Source organism: Xylona heveae (assembly GCF_001619985.1).
Source record: "Xylona heveae TC161 unplaced genomic scaffold L228scaffold_1, whole genome shotgun sequence".
NCBI lineage: Eukaryota > Fungi > Ascomycota > Xylonomycetes > Xylonales > Xylonaceae > Xylona > Xylona heveae.
Genome location: NW_017264193.1, coordinates 2,484,461 through 2,498,693, shown reverse-complemented (window position 1 = coordinate 2,498,693; position 14,233 = coordinate 2,484,461). Strand labels below are relative to the sequence as shown.

The following is a 14,233-nucleotide window of genomic DNA, read 5'->3' as shown; positions in this document are numbered from 1 at the left end:
ATAGCGTAACTGAATCGGCGAGTTGAAGATGAAAATGCCGATGTGTCTTGCTTCAGAGAGAAACGGATGATTACGTAATGTGAATTTTATGGATTTGGCTGGCAAAACCAAAATAATTATCTTAGATTTCTGTGGATGAACAAGGCGTTCCGGGGGATAAAGGCATCTTGATTGACGGCAATCCAACATTTCGTTTCTTCCAAAGTCACTGAGCCGCCAATGTCAACTCGGGCTTCAATAGTGGCGCCTTGGACGGATTGCTTCAATCTTTGCTGGACCTGTTTGCTGGCGAACAATGGTCGAACAACGGCAAATCTTCATCCTCTGAGGCGCACCAGGGCTCAATTGGTGCAGGGTCGTGGCGCAAATCGCATAGACAGGATCGCATCATTAAGGAGTATCTCTACGACTACGAGATTGGACAAGCGTCACACAAATTTTGACCATTTGACACTACAAAGGCAAAGAGCCATTCGCCGAAATTATCATGGAACCGCAAGAGTACGCAAACCATAGAAAAATGACGTGGAAGTATCTAACAATTTTTTTTTTCTTTTCTTTAAGTTAAATGAATCAGCATCACCAGGCCAGCGTCGACGTGGACCAAGGCAAGCTCGAATTGAGCCAATTCCCGAGACGCCTCAATCAACATTAAGCATCCGCGAACGTTTAAAATTATGGGAGCAGGAACATCCTCAGGACCTGAGCACTTCATTTGCCTTCCCCAACGACACGCCGAAACCGTGGGACATACAAAATGTTCTTTCTCGATCTTCAGAGAATTCAGCGCCAGAGGATGGCGAGGAAGCATCTGATGGGCCGGCCAGCTCGCTGGCCACCATGCGCGACGGGGAGACGGTAGACGTTGATATCAATGAAATATTCCTCAAACCGGGCGATTTGGTGGAGCTACGGTACGGGCGGTGTTCAACTACAATTGATGATTTCCGCTGATCCTTTTACAGATCTGGTACAGAAACCACACTGGCAATATTGACCCAAGAGTTTGATACGGAACTGCAGTTTTATACTATGCAGGGCAAGTGGCTGCAGCGACCGAATAGGAATATCCACTTCTCTCAGCCGGATTTTGTCTCAATGGATGTGGTTGAGCAGCTTCTCCAGTATCTCCCAAACGCCGCTGTAGCAGAAGAAATAAGGGACAAAGCAATGATGCTTGACGCCAATGTCCCCCGAGAAGTCGGTGCTCCTGCTGTCCGCGCAATGCTCTCTTTCTGGAACCAGGCAGATAAAGTATACAGAAAACACGCAAGTGTCTTGGAAGAGGCTCACAATCTCTTGTCCCATGAAACGAACAGCCGGGTTACGACAACACGCGATGTGGCTGCGAAATTACTCGGCGACGAGACTCCGTCGCAACCAACCCTCTATGCAGTCCATAGAACTCTAAGAGCGAACGAGTATGGCTTCGGTCACGATGTACGAAATCACCGTGTCACGGGTGAATTCCGAATCAGGCCCAAGAGCGAAGTTCGGCTGGTTAATACTGTCCGAGAATGGATTCGACAATTTCAGGAACAGATTGTTGCTGCTACTACATCCGATGATATAACTCGTGCCACTATTTCCCAGAGGTCACCAGTCCATGGATTCGTTGCCAAAGCGCGCAAATTAGTCGCACAAAGTCGAAATATGCGAATCCCTAGAGAGCACGGTGTAGGCCCGCGGATGCTAGGCCGGGATGATAAAGACACTGATTCGACTCAAAGGGATAGATGTGTCTTTTCGATTGAATTCAGTGAGCAAGAGCAAATGATTATCCGATTTCTGGAAGCTTGGTGTGTCTCTCGTTCGTTTGCAAATCACAGCTCTCTCCAGTCGATCGGACCCATGTTGATACGGGCGGTGGGCTCGTACCAAGGATTTGATATAGACCCGGGAACTGGCTTCCTTTTTCTACAGGAAATTGGCGTCCTTGCACCATGGGAAAACCGAATCGTTTTCGACCCTCAACTTGGATTGCCTGGCCACGGAAATTCTGAGCAAGCTGATAGATTGGCTTATCAGTCTCTGCGTACGAGGTCTTTGAGAGCGCGAGATGCCATGCAGGGTCTCCGCAAGGATTGGGGCTCGATGGAAGTTTACTGCATTGATGATGCTGGCGCCAAAGAGATCGACGACGGATTTTCTGTCGAGTCCGTCCCAGGCACAGAGTCACAGTACTGGATTCACACCCATATCGCAAATCCATCCGCATTCATTACTCCTTCTAGCACAATAGGACAGTATGCGGAAGTGCTCTCTCAAACTGTCTACTTCCCCGAGCGGACATATCCCATGCTTCCTCCTCAAGTCACTGCTGCCAATTTTAGTTTGGCCCCTGGTCGCCCGACCTTGACCTTTAGCGCACGTGTGGACGAGGGCGGAGAGATATTGGAAACCAAGATCACATCAGGAACCGTTCAAAATGTCACGTTTATCACTCCGGACAAACTTCGACAAGTTTTAGACAACGACACAGCAGCACAGCAGCCGCCAGAGACAATCCTCACCGTTGGTGGACAAATGCCACCGCCGTCAAGGGAAGGGCTGGACAAGGAACTGACCGCTTCTCAAATCCATGAGCTTAAGCTTTTGCAAGCATTAGGTCAGGCAAGGCGTGACTTGCGCAAGAAGCGTGGCTTAATCGCACTAAACATTCCTCGACCTGGTGTCACGGTGCTCAACAACCAATTCAATCGATTCTTCCGCAATCCAAGTCTCAGGCAAAGTCGATTCTTCGAGGAAGATCCGATCATTGAATATCGTGCAAAGCATTTTACACTGACAGAGCAGCCAGACTGTACAAAGATGGTCGAAGACATTATGCAGCTGGCTTGCGAAGCTGCTGGTCAGTGGTGCAGTGACAGAAATGTCCCCATGCCTTATCGCTGCACCGTCGCGCATCCGGATAGACAGGATCCTGCAGACTTTCTCCAGAACGTACTCCCTCTTCTGGCTGACGAAGCAGGAAACGTGCCACTTGGCGCCGGCTTACAATACGTCAAGCTTCTTCGAGCAATCGTTTCTACAACGCCAGCGCCGCACATGCTGCTCGGCGCCAAGAGATATGTCAAGGTCACCAGTCCGCTACGAAGATTCGGCGACCTTTTGTCGCACTGGCAAATCGAATCTGCTTTGCGGTATGAAGCCCGTGGTCACTCGCTTATGAATAACGATGTCGATCCATTTCACCTAGCTTATTCCAAGCTTGAGCTGGATTGGAGGCTTCCTCGGATTGGAACGAGGGAAAAGATGCTTTCCCGTGCTGAAAGGAACGCAGACAGACATTGGGCAATCCAACTTCTGTATCGTTGTTTTTACGCCCAAGAAGCCGACCTTCCAGAGACGTTTGAATTCTACGTCTACAGTAAGGGTGCAGCGGCTTGGGCAGGACATGTCAGCGGTTTCATCAAAACGCTGGGTATAGACGTCGATATGATCGCTGCAGGGATTGGCCAGAATGCTAATGTGGGTGATTGGTGGGAGGTGCGCATTCGAGACGTTGACCCGTATCTTCGAAGGGTCGATGTCGAGCCTGTGAGATTGATCAAAAGTGCTACATGAATCCAAATTCTACGGATACATATAGATATAGACTCAGGAATAATTGTATAATATAAAAGAAAATCTACACTTTGCGAGAAACGTTAACTACCTCACATGAAGCATGTGAACTTTTGGCGTATAGGTTTAAATTACGGTAACCGAGAGGAGCGCGCTCGGCTGCCCCGCGCCTGGCGCCAAATTTTTCCGCGCCGCTGAGGTTGGAGCGGCTCTGGTTAGGTAATGCCCGAAAAAAAGTTGACTCGTCAAGGCTGCACGCCGACCTTCTTTCTTTTCTTTCTTTCCCCCCTGGCATTTGCCGGGACAGGCCTCATACTTTTCTTTGTTTTCCTTTTTATACCAATACCGACATCATGAAATACGTTCTCGTTTCTGGAGGTAAGCATAATTTGAAATTCACACTACCTCGATTAGCCATGGACATTTGTACTAATCTGCAATATCAGGTGTCATAAGCGGCATCGGAAAGGGCGTTCTCGGTATGCATTTCTCATGCCAGTCAGTTTAGATAAGAGTATTCTGTGACTGGAATGCCTTTGAAAATTGGCAGAGCTTTTCGCAGAATTGGTGTCGCTCACAAAACACGTTTTACAGCCTCTTCCACGGGTTTGCTGCTTAAGACCATTGGATTGAAGATAAGTCCCCTACGTTGAATTTTGTCATGATACGCTTTGAATGGGCCCGTGGATTGTACTTGGGCCCAATTGGTCTCTGCCTATCATTAGGCTAATTAAGAGCGTTATCCGTGCAAAATTCTATCATTCTCCGGACAAACAAATGCTGACAGTCTATGCACGTTTCTTCAATCAAGGTCGACCCGTACATGAACGTCGATGCCGGAACTATGGCCCCCACCGAGTAGGTCGCACTTGAAGGATATCACATGCACGTATAGAGACTGATGATTGATGCCTCAGACACGGTGAGGTTTTTGTCCTTGACGATGGCGGTGAGGTCGATCTCGACCTGGGAAACTACGAGCGATACCTGAACATTACCTTGACCCGGGAAAACAACATCACTACCGGTAAAATTTACAAGCATGTCATCGAGAAGGAGCGTCGTGGCGACTACCTCGGCCGGACCGTCCAGGTTGTGCCCCATTTGACGGATGCTATTCAGGACTGGATTGAGCGCGTTGCTCGAATTCCCGTGGATGATACCAATGAGGAACCTGATGTTTGCATTGTTGAGTTGGGTGGTACTGTCGGTGACATTGAGAGCGCGCCGTTCATTGAGGCTATGCGGCAACTCCGGAGGAGAGCAGGCAAGGACAACTTTTTGCAGATCCACGTCTCTCTTGTTCCCGTTGTTGGCGGTGAGCAGAAGACGAAGCCTACCCAGCAGGCCATCAAGGATGTCCGCAGTGCTGGTCTTAGCCCAGACTTGGTATGTTTCCTGCACGGTCACAGCATGCATAAGCTATAAGAATACGAGAACATGAGCTAAGAGACTATAGATTGCCTGCCGTTGCATCCAGCCCCTCAGCAAGTCCACGACCGATAAGATTGCAATGTTCTGTCAGGTTGAGTATGAGCAAGTTGTTGCCGTCCACGATGTTTCCTCTACCTACCATGTGCCTCTTCTCCTCGAGCAGCAAGGTCTCATTAAGCTCCTAAGCGACACTCTGAAGCTCGATAAACTCCACCTGTCGCCCGCGCTCATCAACCGCGGCCAGGCCGTCTGGTCTGAGTGGAAGGCTCTTACCACCTCGCAAGACCACACGTTTGAATCCGTCAGCATCGCCCTTGTTGGCAAGTACACGAACCTTCACGATTCCTACCTCAGTGTGGTCAAGTCGCTCGAGCACTCGGCTATGCGATGCAGCAAAAAGCTCAAGATCCTTTGGGTTGATGCTTCGGACCTGGAGAGCGAAACTCGCGATGAGGATCCTGCCCGCTTCCACAAGGCGTGGCACGAGGTCTGCACCGCCAATGGTATTCTCGTGCCTGGCGGTTTCGGCTACCGCGGTACCGAGGGTATGATTGCTGCAGCCAAGTGGGCCCGTACCAACAAGGTTCCTTACCTGGGTATCTGTCTTGGTATGCAGATTGCCGTCATTGAGTTTGCTCGCCACGTGTGCGGCATCTCTGGCGCTGGCTCTATCGAATTGTCTGCTCAAACTCCCGACCCTGTCGTCATCTTCATGCCTGAGATTGACAAGACCACCCTCGGTGGCACCATGCGTCTCGGTCTCCGCCCGACCCTCTTCCAAGACGGCTCCGAGTGGAGCAAGCTCCGCCAGCTTTACGGTGAGGCTACCGAAATCCTTGAGCGGCACCGCCACCGGTACGAGGTTAACCCCGATTACATTGACCGGTTGAGCCAGGGTGGCCTGCACTTTATCGGCAAGGATGAGCGTGGGGAGCGTATGGAGGTTATCGAGCTCAAGGATCACCCGTGGTTTGTCGGTGTCCAGTTCCACCCCGAGTACCTCTCGCGTGTCTTGCAGCCCAGCAAGCCCTACCTCGGCTTCGTCGCCGCCGCCGCTGGATGCCTCCCTGAAGCTATTCAGCGTAGCATTAACGAGGCTGAGCGTATGGCCAACTCTGGTCTCGTCAACGGCGTTGGCAGCGTTGTGATATAATTCTGCGGCCAAAGTTGAAGCGAGCGTTGCTTTTTGGGGGGTTTCACATGTGGCGTGATCACGTCTGTAGCTGAAAGATGCGCAGACGTGTTCATTGCGTTCATTTTTCGGTCGTATTTTTCTTGGTATTTTCTTTTTTCTGTTCAACGTCATAGAATGAGACACGGTCACGCGGTGAGGTGCAACACAACGAAAGAAGTGGACCAAAGAGATGTCTCTGCGTTTGGTTTATCCATCTATCCATCAATCATAGATGATGAAGGTGATGATGGTTCGGCGTTTTTGGGTTCTTATTTCAACGGCCTCAAGGAGATTATTTTCAATTGAATTAAATAATCAAAATAGGATCATTTCGGCTATCGGAACACTCTGCGGTGCAGTATCGTACTCGCGCAGTAGGTAGAATAGAAGCAATTTAGCATTGCTAAATCCAAATATAAAAAGATATACCATTTTGAATATCTTTATTATCTCAACCCTTTTATCTATGCACAAATGGTTGCAATCTGAGGTAGTGCATTCGTCTCAATGCCGTATATATTTGATGTATGACTGGGTCTCGGGCCTTGTCGATATATCTTTTGTATTTCCTACCAAATCTATCCTTTTCGTCCGAGCTACTTTTTGATAGCAATCGAGGCTTTTATTTACCTTTTGAATAATGTATTATACCACAAATCGTCTCGATCGAGGGACTTGGCATGTGTGTTAATGATGGATGAGAGAGTGGGTTGACGCAGGCTGTGGTTTCGTGTGTGTGCGGCATAGAGCGGGAGCTTAACCACCTAACAGGAGTCTAATCGTCGTTTAATACGATTAAACTTTCAGCTAATAGAGCGCTGCCCCTAGTTATCTCTCGCTTATATGTTTCCGCTCGCCTTTCTCTGGTAAATATTGTCGTCACTCACTCACTCTCCTCGTGCTATTTATCTCGAAATGGATTTTGATAATATTGCGAAAGAGCAATCAGATCGAATCTTTCAGGTATGGATACAAAACCTGCTCAGAAACTCACCAGAAGATTTGGCGGGCAAGCTTGCCTCCCGGCATTGTCCCGGTACGCCTGTTACAGCCTTGCGGCTTTCAAATGGCGCCTTTAATATTTGCTATCGAGTCACTTACGAAGATGGGCGTCGTGTTGAGGTTCGCTTTGCGGCCCTTGGTCGGGTTATTGCACGCAATGAAAAGGTGGAGGATGAGGTCGCAATAATGAGCTACATTGGCCGACACACAGCGATCCCCGTTCCAAAGGTCTTGGGCTATGGCAAATGTGTGGTTGGACCGTACATTGTCATGTCTTTTATCGAAGGGAAGTCGTTGAGCGCATACCTCAGAGACTCCGCCCAGGAGACAGTCGCATTGAGTTCGACTATTTCGACATCAACCTTGAGGAGAGCTTATTTCAGTATGTCTGAAATACTGCTCGAGTTATCGAAGCCTGAATTTCCGTGTATTGGAGCTATCAGACAGGATGAATCAGGCTCTTGGACCGTGCTTAAGCGTCCACTCACTTTCAACATGAATCGACTGACTCAATTCTCCAATATTCCCCACAGTATCTTCAGGCAACCACCTTTTGGCACTGCAGCAGATTATTTCGAGGAGCTCGCTCAACAGCATTTCCACCATCTCGAGCTTCAACGTAACGATGCAATTTCAGATGAGGCCGACTGTCGGAAGAAATATATTGCGCGTTGCCTTTTTCGCAAAATCTCGCACGAGATATCGAAGAGACATTGCAGTGGACCTTTCCGGCTATATTGTGATGACTTTCATCCTGACAATGTCCTCGTTGATGCATCTACGCTTGTGGTGACTGGAGTAGTCGATTGGGAGTTTGCTTATGCCGCTCCTGTTGAATTCACGTATGCTGCCCCTTGGTGGCTTCTTCTGGAGCGACCAGAGGACTGGGAACCAGATCTCGATCAATTCCTGACTCGTTTTATGCCGAGATTCCGCACTTTTCTTGAGGTACTGGAAGATTGTGAAACAAGAAAAATCAAAGATGGATCTTTATTACAACACCAGCGTCTATCGATTGCTATGAAGGACTCACTGGGCAGTGGTCTTTTTTGGATCTGCCTTGCTTCAAGACACAGCTCCATGTTCGATGAAATCTATTGGAACATCATTGATCCAAGGTTCTTTGGACAGTTTACAACGATCCAGGACCGACTATGTCTCCTAACCACAGAAGAACGTCTAAACATCGACACCTTCATTGAGAAGAAAGTGCACCAGGCGAGTGAGAGAAACTTGGTTTCTCATTACAGCATCGATGAACTAGTTGAGCTATAATATTATGAGCGGGTTGAATTGCACATAGTGACATAGCATTGCAGGCTCCAAAGATCATATCCTCCAAGCACACCTTTCTCCTTATATCAATTCATTTACTTCACTTCTTCTTTTGAAATCAAAGACTTTCTTTTGCTGCTTGAGTCATAAGATCTTCTCAGCATTTGAAAGATTCTCAATGGCATTCTTTGTCTTCAAAGCCTTGTCTAGGGCTCTCTTCAACTCTTCTCCTTGTTCCGCAGACGGAACATCGCCCTTTCTCACTCCTATTTGAATTTCACCGGAAGAGATCCTTTACACACACTCAGGGGCTTCATCAGCGGGAACATGTTTTTCGTAATAGCTGCGGAGTACATAGATAACGGGAGGGTCAGTAGGGAGGTGATGTGCCAGATGAACACCTAAATACTTAGTCATGCCCGATATCTTTCTCCGAGTGAAATTTTCACCTTTTCACTCCTAAAACACTCTTAAAAAGGCCTCAAATGAGGTGCTTTTTCAATATATTAGTAGATAGATAGATGGAAAATGCATATGTAATTTTTGAAGCTCAAAAAAGGCTCTTTTCATTATGAAATGACTGATTTTTGATGTTTGAGCACATGTAGATCACCTTGCTACACTGACTAAATAGCTACCTTTGAATGTACTCAAGCTTATAGAAGGGTCCTTTTTTAAGTTTCATTTCAAAATGCTCAAGTACTTGTAGTTCTGCTTTAATTTCAAAAGCTTTTACAGGGAGAAAATTGTTAAATTTAGAAGAATTTTATGTCTATATTTAAAAAGGATTACATATAGTGGCTGAAAGATAAAGAATTAAAAATAATAAATTGATATCTTATAAAATCACTACCCACTCTATTTGTATGCAAAAAAAATACAAGTTATTATATTTATTTTCTATTGAGTTATCCGTGAATATATTTTGTGGTCTGGAGGTTGGTGTATAGGGATTGGCTTAGGTGAATTTCAGAGCTTCGTATTTGTTTTGATCGGTGAACGGCCAATCAACTCCTCCACGTTTACATCTACCTGTAGTTATCGCCACTTATCAATAACATCCCAAACTTTCAGCAAGATAAGATTCCTTCCGATGGAAGACAGACTTCAATCCCTGCCAGATATATTCCGGACCATGACCGTCACCGCAAGCAGCAGCGGCACCAGCACTCCTCGACCCAGCGGTATCGTCGTCTTCTCTGGCGGCAGCGCAGCCAACAGCCTTGTTGACGTCTTCAAGCATCTCGCCCAAAGCAAGAGCTGCCCGCTCAGCTATGTCATCCCTATCAGCGACAATGGCGGCAGCTCCAGCGAGCTGATTCGAGTATTCGGTGGGCCGGGCATTGGAGACGTACGAAGCCGTCTAGTCCGCTTAATTCCTTCTGACGAGGAGGAAGAGCATCCCAACTCCGAACGCAGCGCCATCAAAGCGCTCTTCAACCATCGTCTAGCCAGCGACGGGCCTACCGCACGGCACGAATGGCTCGACATTGTCGAAGCCCGACATGCGCTATGGAAGAACATACCGTCTTCCCAAAAGGAGCTCATCCGCTCATTCCTGAACCTGATCAACCTCGAGATCGTCAAGCGCGCACGACCCTCTTCCGTATTCGACTTCTCCTCCGCCAGCGTCGGCAACCTGTTCCTGACCGGCGCGCGGCTCTTCTCCGGCTCGTTCGAAAGCGCCATCTACCTCTTCAGCAGCATCAGCGGGGTCCCGTCCAACGTGGAAGTCCTGCCGGCCATCAATTCCAATTTCTCCCACCACATCTCCGCCGGCCTAGCCAACGGCACCGTGATTACCGGCCAGAACTCCATCTCTCACCCTTCTGTCCCTACGGCACTCAGCCAAGCCCGCGGCGACGATCTCCCCATAAGTCCTACCGCCGAGGCCGAAGCGCAAGACCACATCGAGGACGCAAACCTACCCGGATCACTGCCGACTTTACGCAAACAATATATTAACTTTTCCAAAACCGAAGAAGAAGATCTTCCCGCCCGCATCGAGCGCATCTGGTATATCAACCCCTACGGACAAGAAATCCGGCCCCCAGCCAACCCGCGCGTCGTACAGGCCCTCGACGGCGCATCATGCGTCGTTTATAGTATCGGCTCGCTCTATACCTCGATTATCCCGTCCCTGATCCTGCGCGGCGTCGGCCAGGCCATTGCCACCAGTCTCACGCTCCGGCATAAGGTACTCATTCTCAATGGCTCGCTGGACCGCGAAACGGGGCCGTCTTCTACTCCCTTTACCGCAATGGATTTTGTCGCTGCCATTGCCAGAGCGGGCGCCGAAAGCCGCGGCCTCTACGGCCAGCCCGAGCCCCGCGAGTTGAGACGCTACGTTACGCATGTCGTCTATGTCGAGGGCCAGGGCTCGCCAAAAGTCGATAGGGAAGCGCTCTTGCATCTGGGAATTGAGACGGTCAGGATATATGGCCGGAAGACGACCGATGGTAGAGCAGTCCGGTATGACGAAAAAGCATTGATTCAGGCCCTCGAAGCTATCCTGGGAAAGAGAGATGCCAGACATGCTCGTACCAGACGCATGACTGTCGACACTGGCTCATAATTCTTCTAGTTTATTCTCCCTCGTTATATTTTGGCTTTTGCTTTGCTTCCCCTCTTTTCTTCTTTTTCTTTTTCTTTTTCTATTTATTCATTTAGCAGTTTGCACTTATACCGGTTTCAAAATGGGGACCAAGAACAGTCACTTTGGCCCCTTTGACAAAGTTCATGTGCTCCAGAATTCGGGTCGGCTACAGGCGCACAGGCATTAACGACTGGTGATGTGGGTATGGTGATCAAGGAGCTGGGATATTATGGGTATATGAGGTGTTGGTATGCGGAGTTTGCTTTTATCCTCTGCTTTTCCTTTTTTTTTTTATTTTATTTTATTTTATTTATTTTGGTTTCGATTCTTGCTCATCTGCTCATCTGCTCAATTTCCAATTTGTCTGTTAGCTCATACTGCATTCTGCCATGGCGTTGTTGTTGTTGTTGTTGTTGTTGTTGTTGTTTTTTTTTTTTTTTTCTCTTGTCTTTTTCTTCTTCTCTTCTCTTCTCTTCTCTTCTCTTTCTCTCTTTTCCTTTCTTTGACAATATTTTCTTTTCTTTAAATGATCACCTTGCTCTGCGACAGATCTCTCTCACCCTTTACGACTTCTTTTTCTAAAGCGTCATGTCATTTACACGCATCAAATAGACCCCTTAGAGCTCGAGCTTATAGCACTACTAGTATCAATATAATCCACAATCCACATTCTCACAATTTCACAATTTCACAATTCCACGATTTCACGATGTTGTCAACCATCAACAGCGTAGAATAACAAAAAACATGCATCATGCTGGTCATGCTCATTCCCAACATCGAGTAGCCACTCAGTCAATGACGTTTCAGCTGAAATGTAATCTGATTCATCTAAAAACATCTCATCCAAATAACTAGCCAGGGTTGAAGCCAGTTTGGACCGTTGAAGCCAACATGAGCGATTCCAGCAAAATCCAGCGAAGGCGCAAAGTGTAACTTATCTGTGTATATCTAAAAGGGACTGTCCGGCTTGGAGTCTGTGAATTGAAAAAGGACGAATGCCGGAAGGATAAAGGAGAAAGGAGGAAAGGAGCCAGGGAAAAAGAAAAAAATCAGCGCCTTCCGAACAGAAAAATAAATATATGCTCTCGTGGTGTCATGCTTTGCCGGAATAAGAAAAGAGAGAGAAAAAGAAAAGGGAATTGAATAAAGAAGGGAAAAGAAATGGAAAAAAAGAGGAGAGAAAATAAAAATAAAGAAAGTGGGAGAAAAATAAAAGAGCCAAAATAAAACATAAAAATGAAAACAAACAAAGGGGATAATAAGAAAGTAAGAAATGAAAATGAGAGGTGAAAATAAACAAAGAAAAAAAAAAGAAGAAGGAACGAAAAAGTGGACCAGAAAAACATGAGACTCCTTACACGACGCTCCAGCTTTGCAAGTAAACACAGCTTGCAAGCATACACCCCCGCCAAAAAAACAAAGAAAAAATAAAAAATAAAAAACAGCTCCATTACACCATACACAGCAAGACCTACGACCTATGACCCATGACTATAAACTTGCTCGTAAATCGTGACCGACACGCCCTTATTTAAACTTGGTGATTGCGCCGACTAGAAGGAGGTAATTCGAGATATATGCAGGAATGCGTGCTCCATGAAAGATTCCCTTTCCCAAGCCAGGAGATTGATGCAAGAAACGTCGCGGATGGAGAATAGTAAAAGCGACCAAATGACTATGAAATGCAGAGCAGAGGAAGAGTAGGCAATACGTCCCCTTCCATTTCCCCGCCCCCGCCCGCAACCACAACGACGCATCAATGACTATGTAGGAGGAGTTGAAGTTTCTTGACGCTTCTTGTCGTAGTCGCTGCGCTTCATTACTTTGAGCTCGAGCGGAACCACCTCTTTCCCGGCTCGGCCGACCGGGTTCCGCCGTACTCTGGTTCTGCATACGGGGCATCTAGACGGGGCGGATCCACCTCCGCTTTGTCGTTCGCCTGCCATGAGCGCTTCCATTAAACAGGTGTAACAAAAGAGATGGCCTATCACAAGAGAGAAAAAGAACCTGTCAGTAAAAACACAGATGGCATGATATGAAAGACAAAGGGGACATACCGCAATGCGTAATGGTCAAGTCGGTCGGGACGTCCATGCAAATGACACATTGCAAGGACGTCAGCGTCCGTGGAGCTTCTCCTTCTTTTCGATTCTGAGCGAGAACCTGATCTGCGCGCTGTTTTTGCAAGGCCGCTGCCAGGCCGAGCTCATCGTCGACATCTCGCAAGTCTATTTCCTCTATGTCTTGAAGATGATCTGCTTCGGGGCGCGAAGGTTTGATGCGTTTTGGAGTGCCGGCTTCAGAGGACTGCTCTGCGTCCCGTTGTCGCTTGTGGATTTCTTGTGCCCTACTGGGAGATGACTGGTCGGCGGTGAGATCGACGTAGCCCTGCATGTCGCGACCGGGAAGAGGTTGGCCGTTGAAGCGCGGATGAACGGCTGCTCGCGACGGCCCGGAAACTGGCTGCTGTAAGGAAGATGATGACGAGGAGGCACTGCTAGATGCTGAAGCTAGTGATGAGATCGGAGGGAGTGAAGCGGGCAGATTGTGTCGTTGCCGTTGCGATTCAGGGCTGTTTGTTGTTTGGCGCGGCGAGTGTCGGGCATGGCCATTGGTGGCTTGAAAGTTATTCTGAGTAGATTCGGAAGCGTTGGCAGAACCCCATGAGGGCAAAGGTCGTGCGGTACGGCCAGAAATAGGGTCATAAGGCATTTGAGCTCGTGGTCGGGGATCGTTCGCAAATGTGGAAGAAGGTGCTATGGAAGAAGAGTAGGACTCAAAAGAGGTTGAGTTTGGGTCGAGGTAGTTTGATTCCTGTTCATCCAAATGCCACCAACTGCCATTGGATGAGCTTGGTGTCGTCCAACCATCTGATCCTGAGCCAAGGTTGAGAGGACTGTCAGCGCCCGATTGCTGCGATGGAAAGCGACCGCTTTCTTGTCCCGACATGGTGGCAGGCGGGTGGGACCAGTGCAATGAAAATATGGCGGGTTGAGCTGCAATTTATGACTGTCACGGTATCATGCTGGTATATTATAAGACTTATCCAGAGGGAATAAGCAAGAACATGTCGTCTCCTCCAAACGCAAAGTAAAATCTAGTTTCCCCCTAGAGATGTTCGAGCTGCGAAGAAGTGCGGTCGAGATTCTGGGGTTGTGAGGATTGAATATTTCCTTTTTGGG

General features: G+C 48.0%; 7 protein-coding genes across 7 annotated transcripts; 5 read left to right on the top strand and 2 right to left on the bottom strand.

The window, feature by feature from the left end:
• The first annotated feature begins 139 nt into the window (after positions 1 to 139).
• Positions 140 to 3,645, top strand: L228DRAFT_17075 (RNB-domain-containing protein). Its single transcript, XM_018329480.1, has 3 exons — positions 140 to 501; positions 565 to 914; positions 966 to 3,645. The coding sequence occupies exons 1-3, from the start codon at positions 220 to 222 to the stop codon at positions 3,565 to 3,567; spliced, it is 3,234 nt and encodes a 1,077-aa protein (XP_018192265.1). The 5' UTR covers positions 140 to 219; the 3' UTR covers positions 3,568 to 3,645.
• A 232-nt stretch (positions 3,646 to 3,877) lies between these two features.
• L228DRAFT_226512 (CTP synthase) lies at positions 3,878 to 6,600 on the top strand. The gene is made up of 5 exons (XM_018330424.1): positions 3,878 to 3,945; positions 4,014 to 4,202; positions 4,364 to 4,425; positions 4,485 to 4,956; positions 5,027 to 6,600. The coding sequence occupies exons 2-5, from the start codon at positions 4,098 to 4,100 to the stop codon at positions 6,152 to 6,154; spliced, it is 1,767 nt and encodes a 588-aa protein (XP_018192264.1). The 5' UTR covers positions 3,878 to 3,945; positions 4,014 to 4,097; the 3' UTR covers positions 6,155 to 6,600.
• A 486-nt stretch (positions 6,601 to 7,086) lies between these two features.
• Positions 7,087 to 8,525, top strand: L228DRAFT_243207 (kinase-like protein). Its single transcript, XM_018331634.1, has one exon. The coding sequence runs from the start codon at positions 7,091 to 7,093 to the stop codon at positions 8,450 to 8,452; it is 1,362 nt and encodes a 453-aa protein (XP_018192263.1). The 5' UTR covers positions 7,087 to 7,090; the 3' UTR covers positions 8,453 to 8,525.
• A 1,062-nt stretch (positions 8,526 to 9,587) lies between these two features.
• On the top strand, positions 9,588 to 11,027 carry L228DRAFT_206294 (UPF0052-domain-containing protein; the record flags this gene model as incomplete). The annotated part of the gene is made up of 1 exon (XM_018329673.1): positions 9,588 to 11,027. One exon carries the CDS (start codon positions 9,588 to 9,590, stop codon positions 11,025 to 11,027), a length of 1,440 nt encoding a protein of 479 aa, XP_018192262.1.
• A 112-nt stretch (positions 11,028 to 11,139) lies between these two features.
• Positions 11,140 to 11,865, top strand: L228DRAFT_17047 (hypothetical protein). The gene has a single exon (XM_018329476.1). The coding sequence runs from the start codon at positions 11,253 to 11,255 to the stop codon at positions 11,628 to 11,630; it is 378 nt and encodes a 125-aa protein (XP_018192261.1). The 5' UTR covers positions 11,140 to 11,252; the 3' UTR covers positions 11,631 to 11,865.
• L228DRAFT_17046 (hypothetical protein) lies at positions 11,866 to 12,658 on the bottom strand. Its single transcript, XM_018329475.1, has one exon. The coding sequence runs from the start codon at positions 12,500 to 12,502 to the stop codon at positions 12,101 to 12,103; it is 402 nt and encodes a 133-aa protein (XP_018192260.1). The 5' UTR covers positions 12,503 to 12,658; the 3' UTR covers positions 11,866 to 12,100.
• Positions 12,333 to 14,059, bottom strand: L228DRAFT_258098 (hypothetical protein). Its single transcript, XM_018334052.1, has 2 exons — positions 13,109 to 14,059; positions 12,333 to 13,035 (listed from the first exon to the last, which is right to left on the bottom strand). Exons 1-2 carry the CDS (start codon positions 13,998 to 14,000, stop codon positions 12,815 to 12,817), a joined length of 1,113 nt encoding a protein of 370 aa, XP_018192259.1. The 5' UTR covers positions 14,001 to 14,059; the 3' UTR covers positions 12,333 to 12,814.
• Positions 14,060 to 14,233: the final 174 nt, after the last annotated feature.

Excerpts from the sequence above, each read along its gene's own strand:
- L228DRAFT_17075 (XM_018329480.1), top strand. The coding sequence starts at position 220 with ATGTCAACTCGGGCTTCAATAGTGGCGCCTTGGACGGATTGCTTCAAT. Across the intron at positions 502-564 it reads ATTATCATGGAACCGCAAGA|TTAAATGAATCAGCATCACC; the intron begins GTACGCAAACCA and ends CTTTTCTTTAAG. Across the intron at positions 915-965 it reads GGCGATTTGGTGGAGCTACG|ATCTGGTACAGAAACCACAC; the intron begins GTACGGGCGGTG and ends ATCCTTTTACAG.
- L228DRAFT_226512 (XM_018330424.1), top strand. The coding sequence starts at position 4,098 with ATGCCTTTGAAAATTGGCAGAGCTTTTCGCAGAATTGGTGTCGCTCAC. Across the intron at positions 4,203-4,363 it reads TTAAGACCATTGGATTGAAG|GTTTCTTCAATCAAGGTCGA; the intron begins ATAAGTCCCCTA and ends CAGTCTATGCAC. Across the intron at positions 4,426-4,484 it reads GGAACTATGGCCCCCACCGA|ACACGGTGAGGTTTTTGTCC; the intron begins GTAGGTCGCACT and ends TTGATGCCTCAG.
- L228DRAFT_243207 (XM_018331634.1), top strand. The coding sequence starts at position 7,091 with ATGGATTTTGATAATATTGCGAAAGAGCAATCAGATCGAATCTTTCAG.
- L228DRAFT_17047 (XM_018329476.1), top strand. The coding sequence starts at position 11,253 with ATGGTGATCAAGGAGCTGGGATATTATGGGTATATGAGGTGTTGGTAT.
- L228DRAFT_17046 (XM_018329475.1), bottom strand. The coding sequence starts at position 12,502 with ATGGAGCTGTTTTTTATTTTTTATTTTTTCTTTGTTTTTTTGGCGGGG.
- L228DRAFT_258098 (XM_018334052.1), bottom strand. The coding sequence starts at position 14,000 with ATGTCGGGACAAGAAAGCGGTCGCTTTCCATCGCAGCAATCGGGCGCT. Across the intron at positions 13,036-13,108 it reads CTTGACCATTACGCATTGCG|GCCATCTCTTTTGTTACACC; the intron begins GTATGTCCCCTT and ends CTCTTGTGATAG.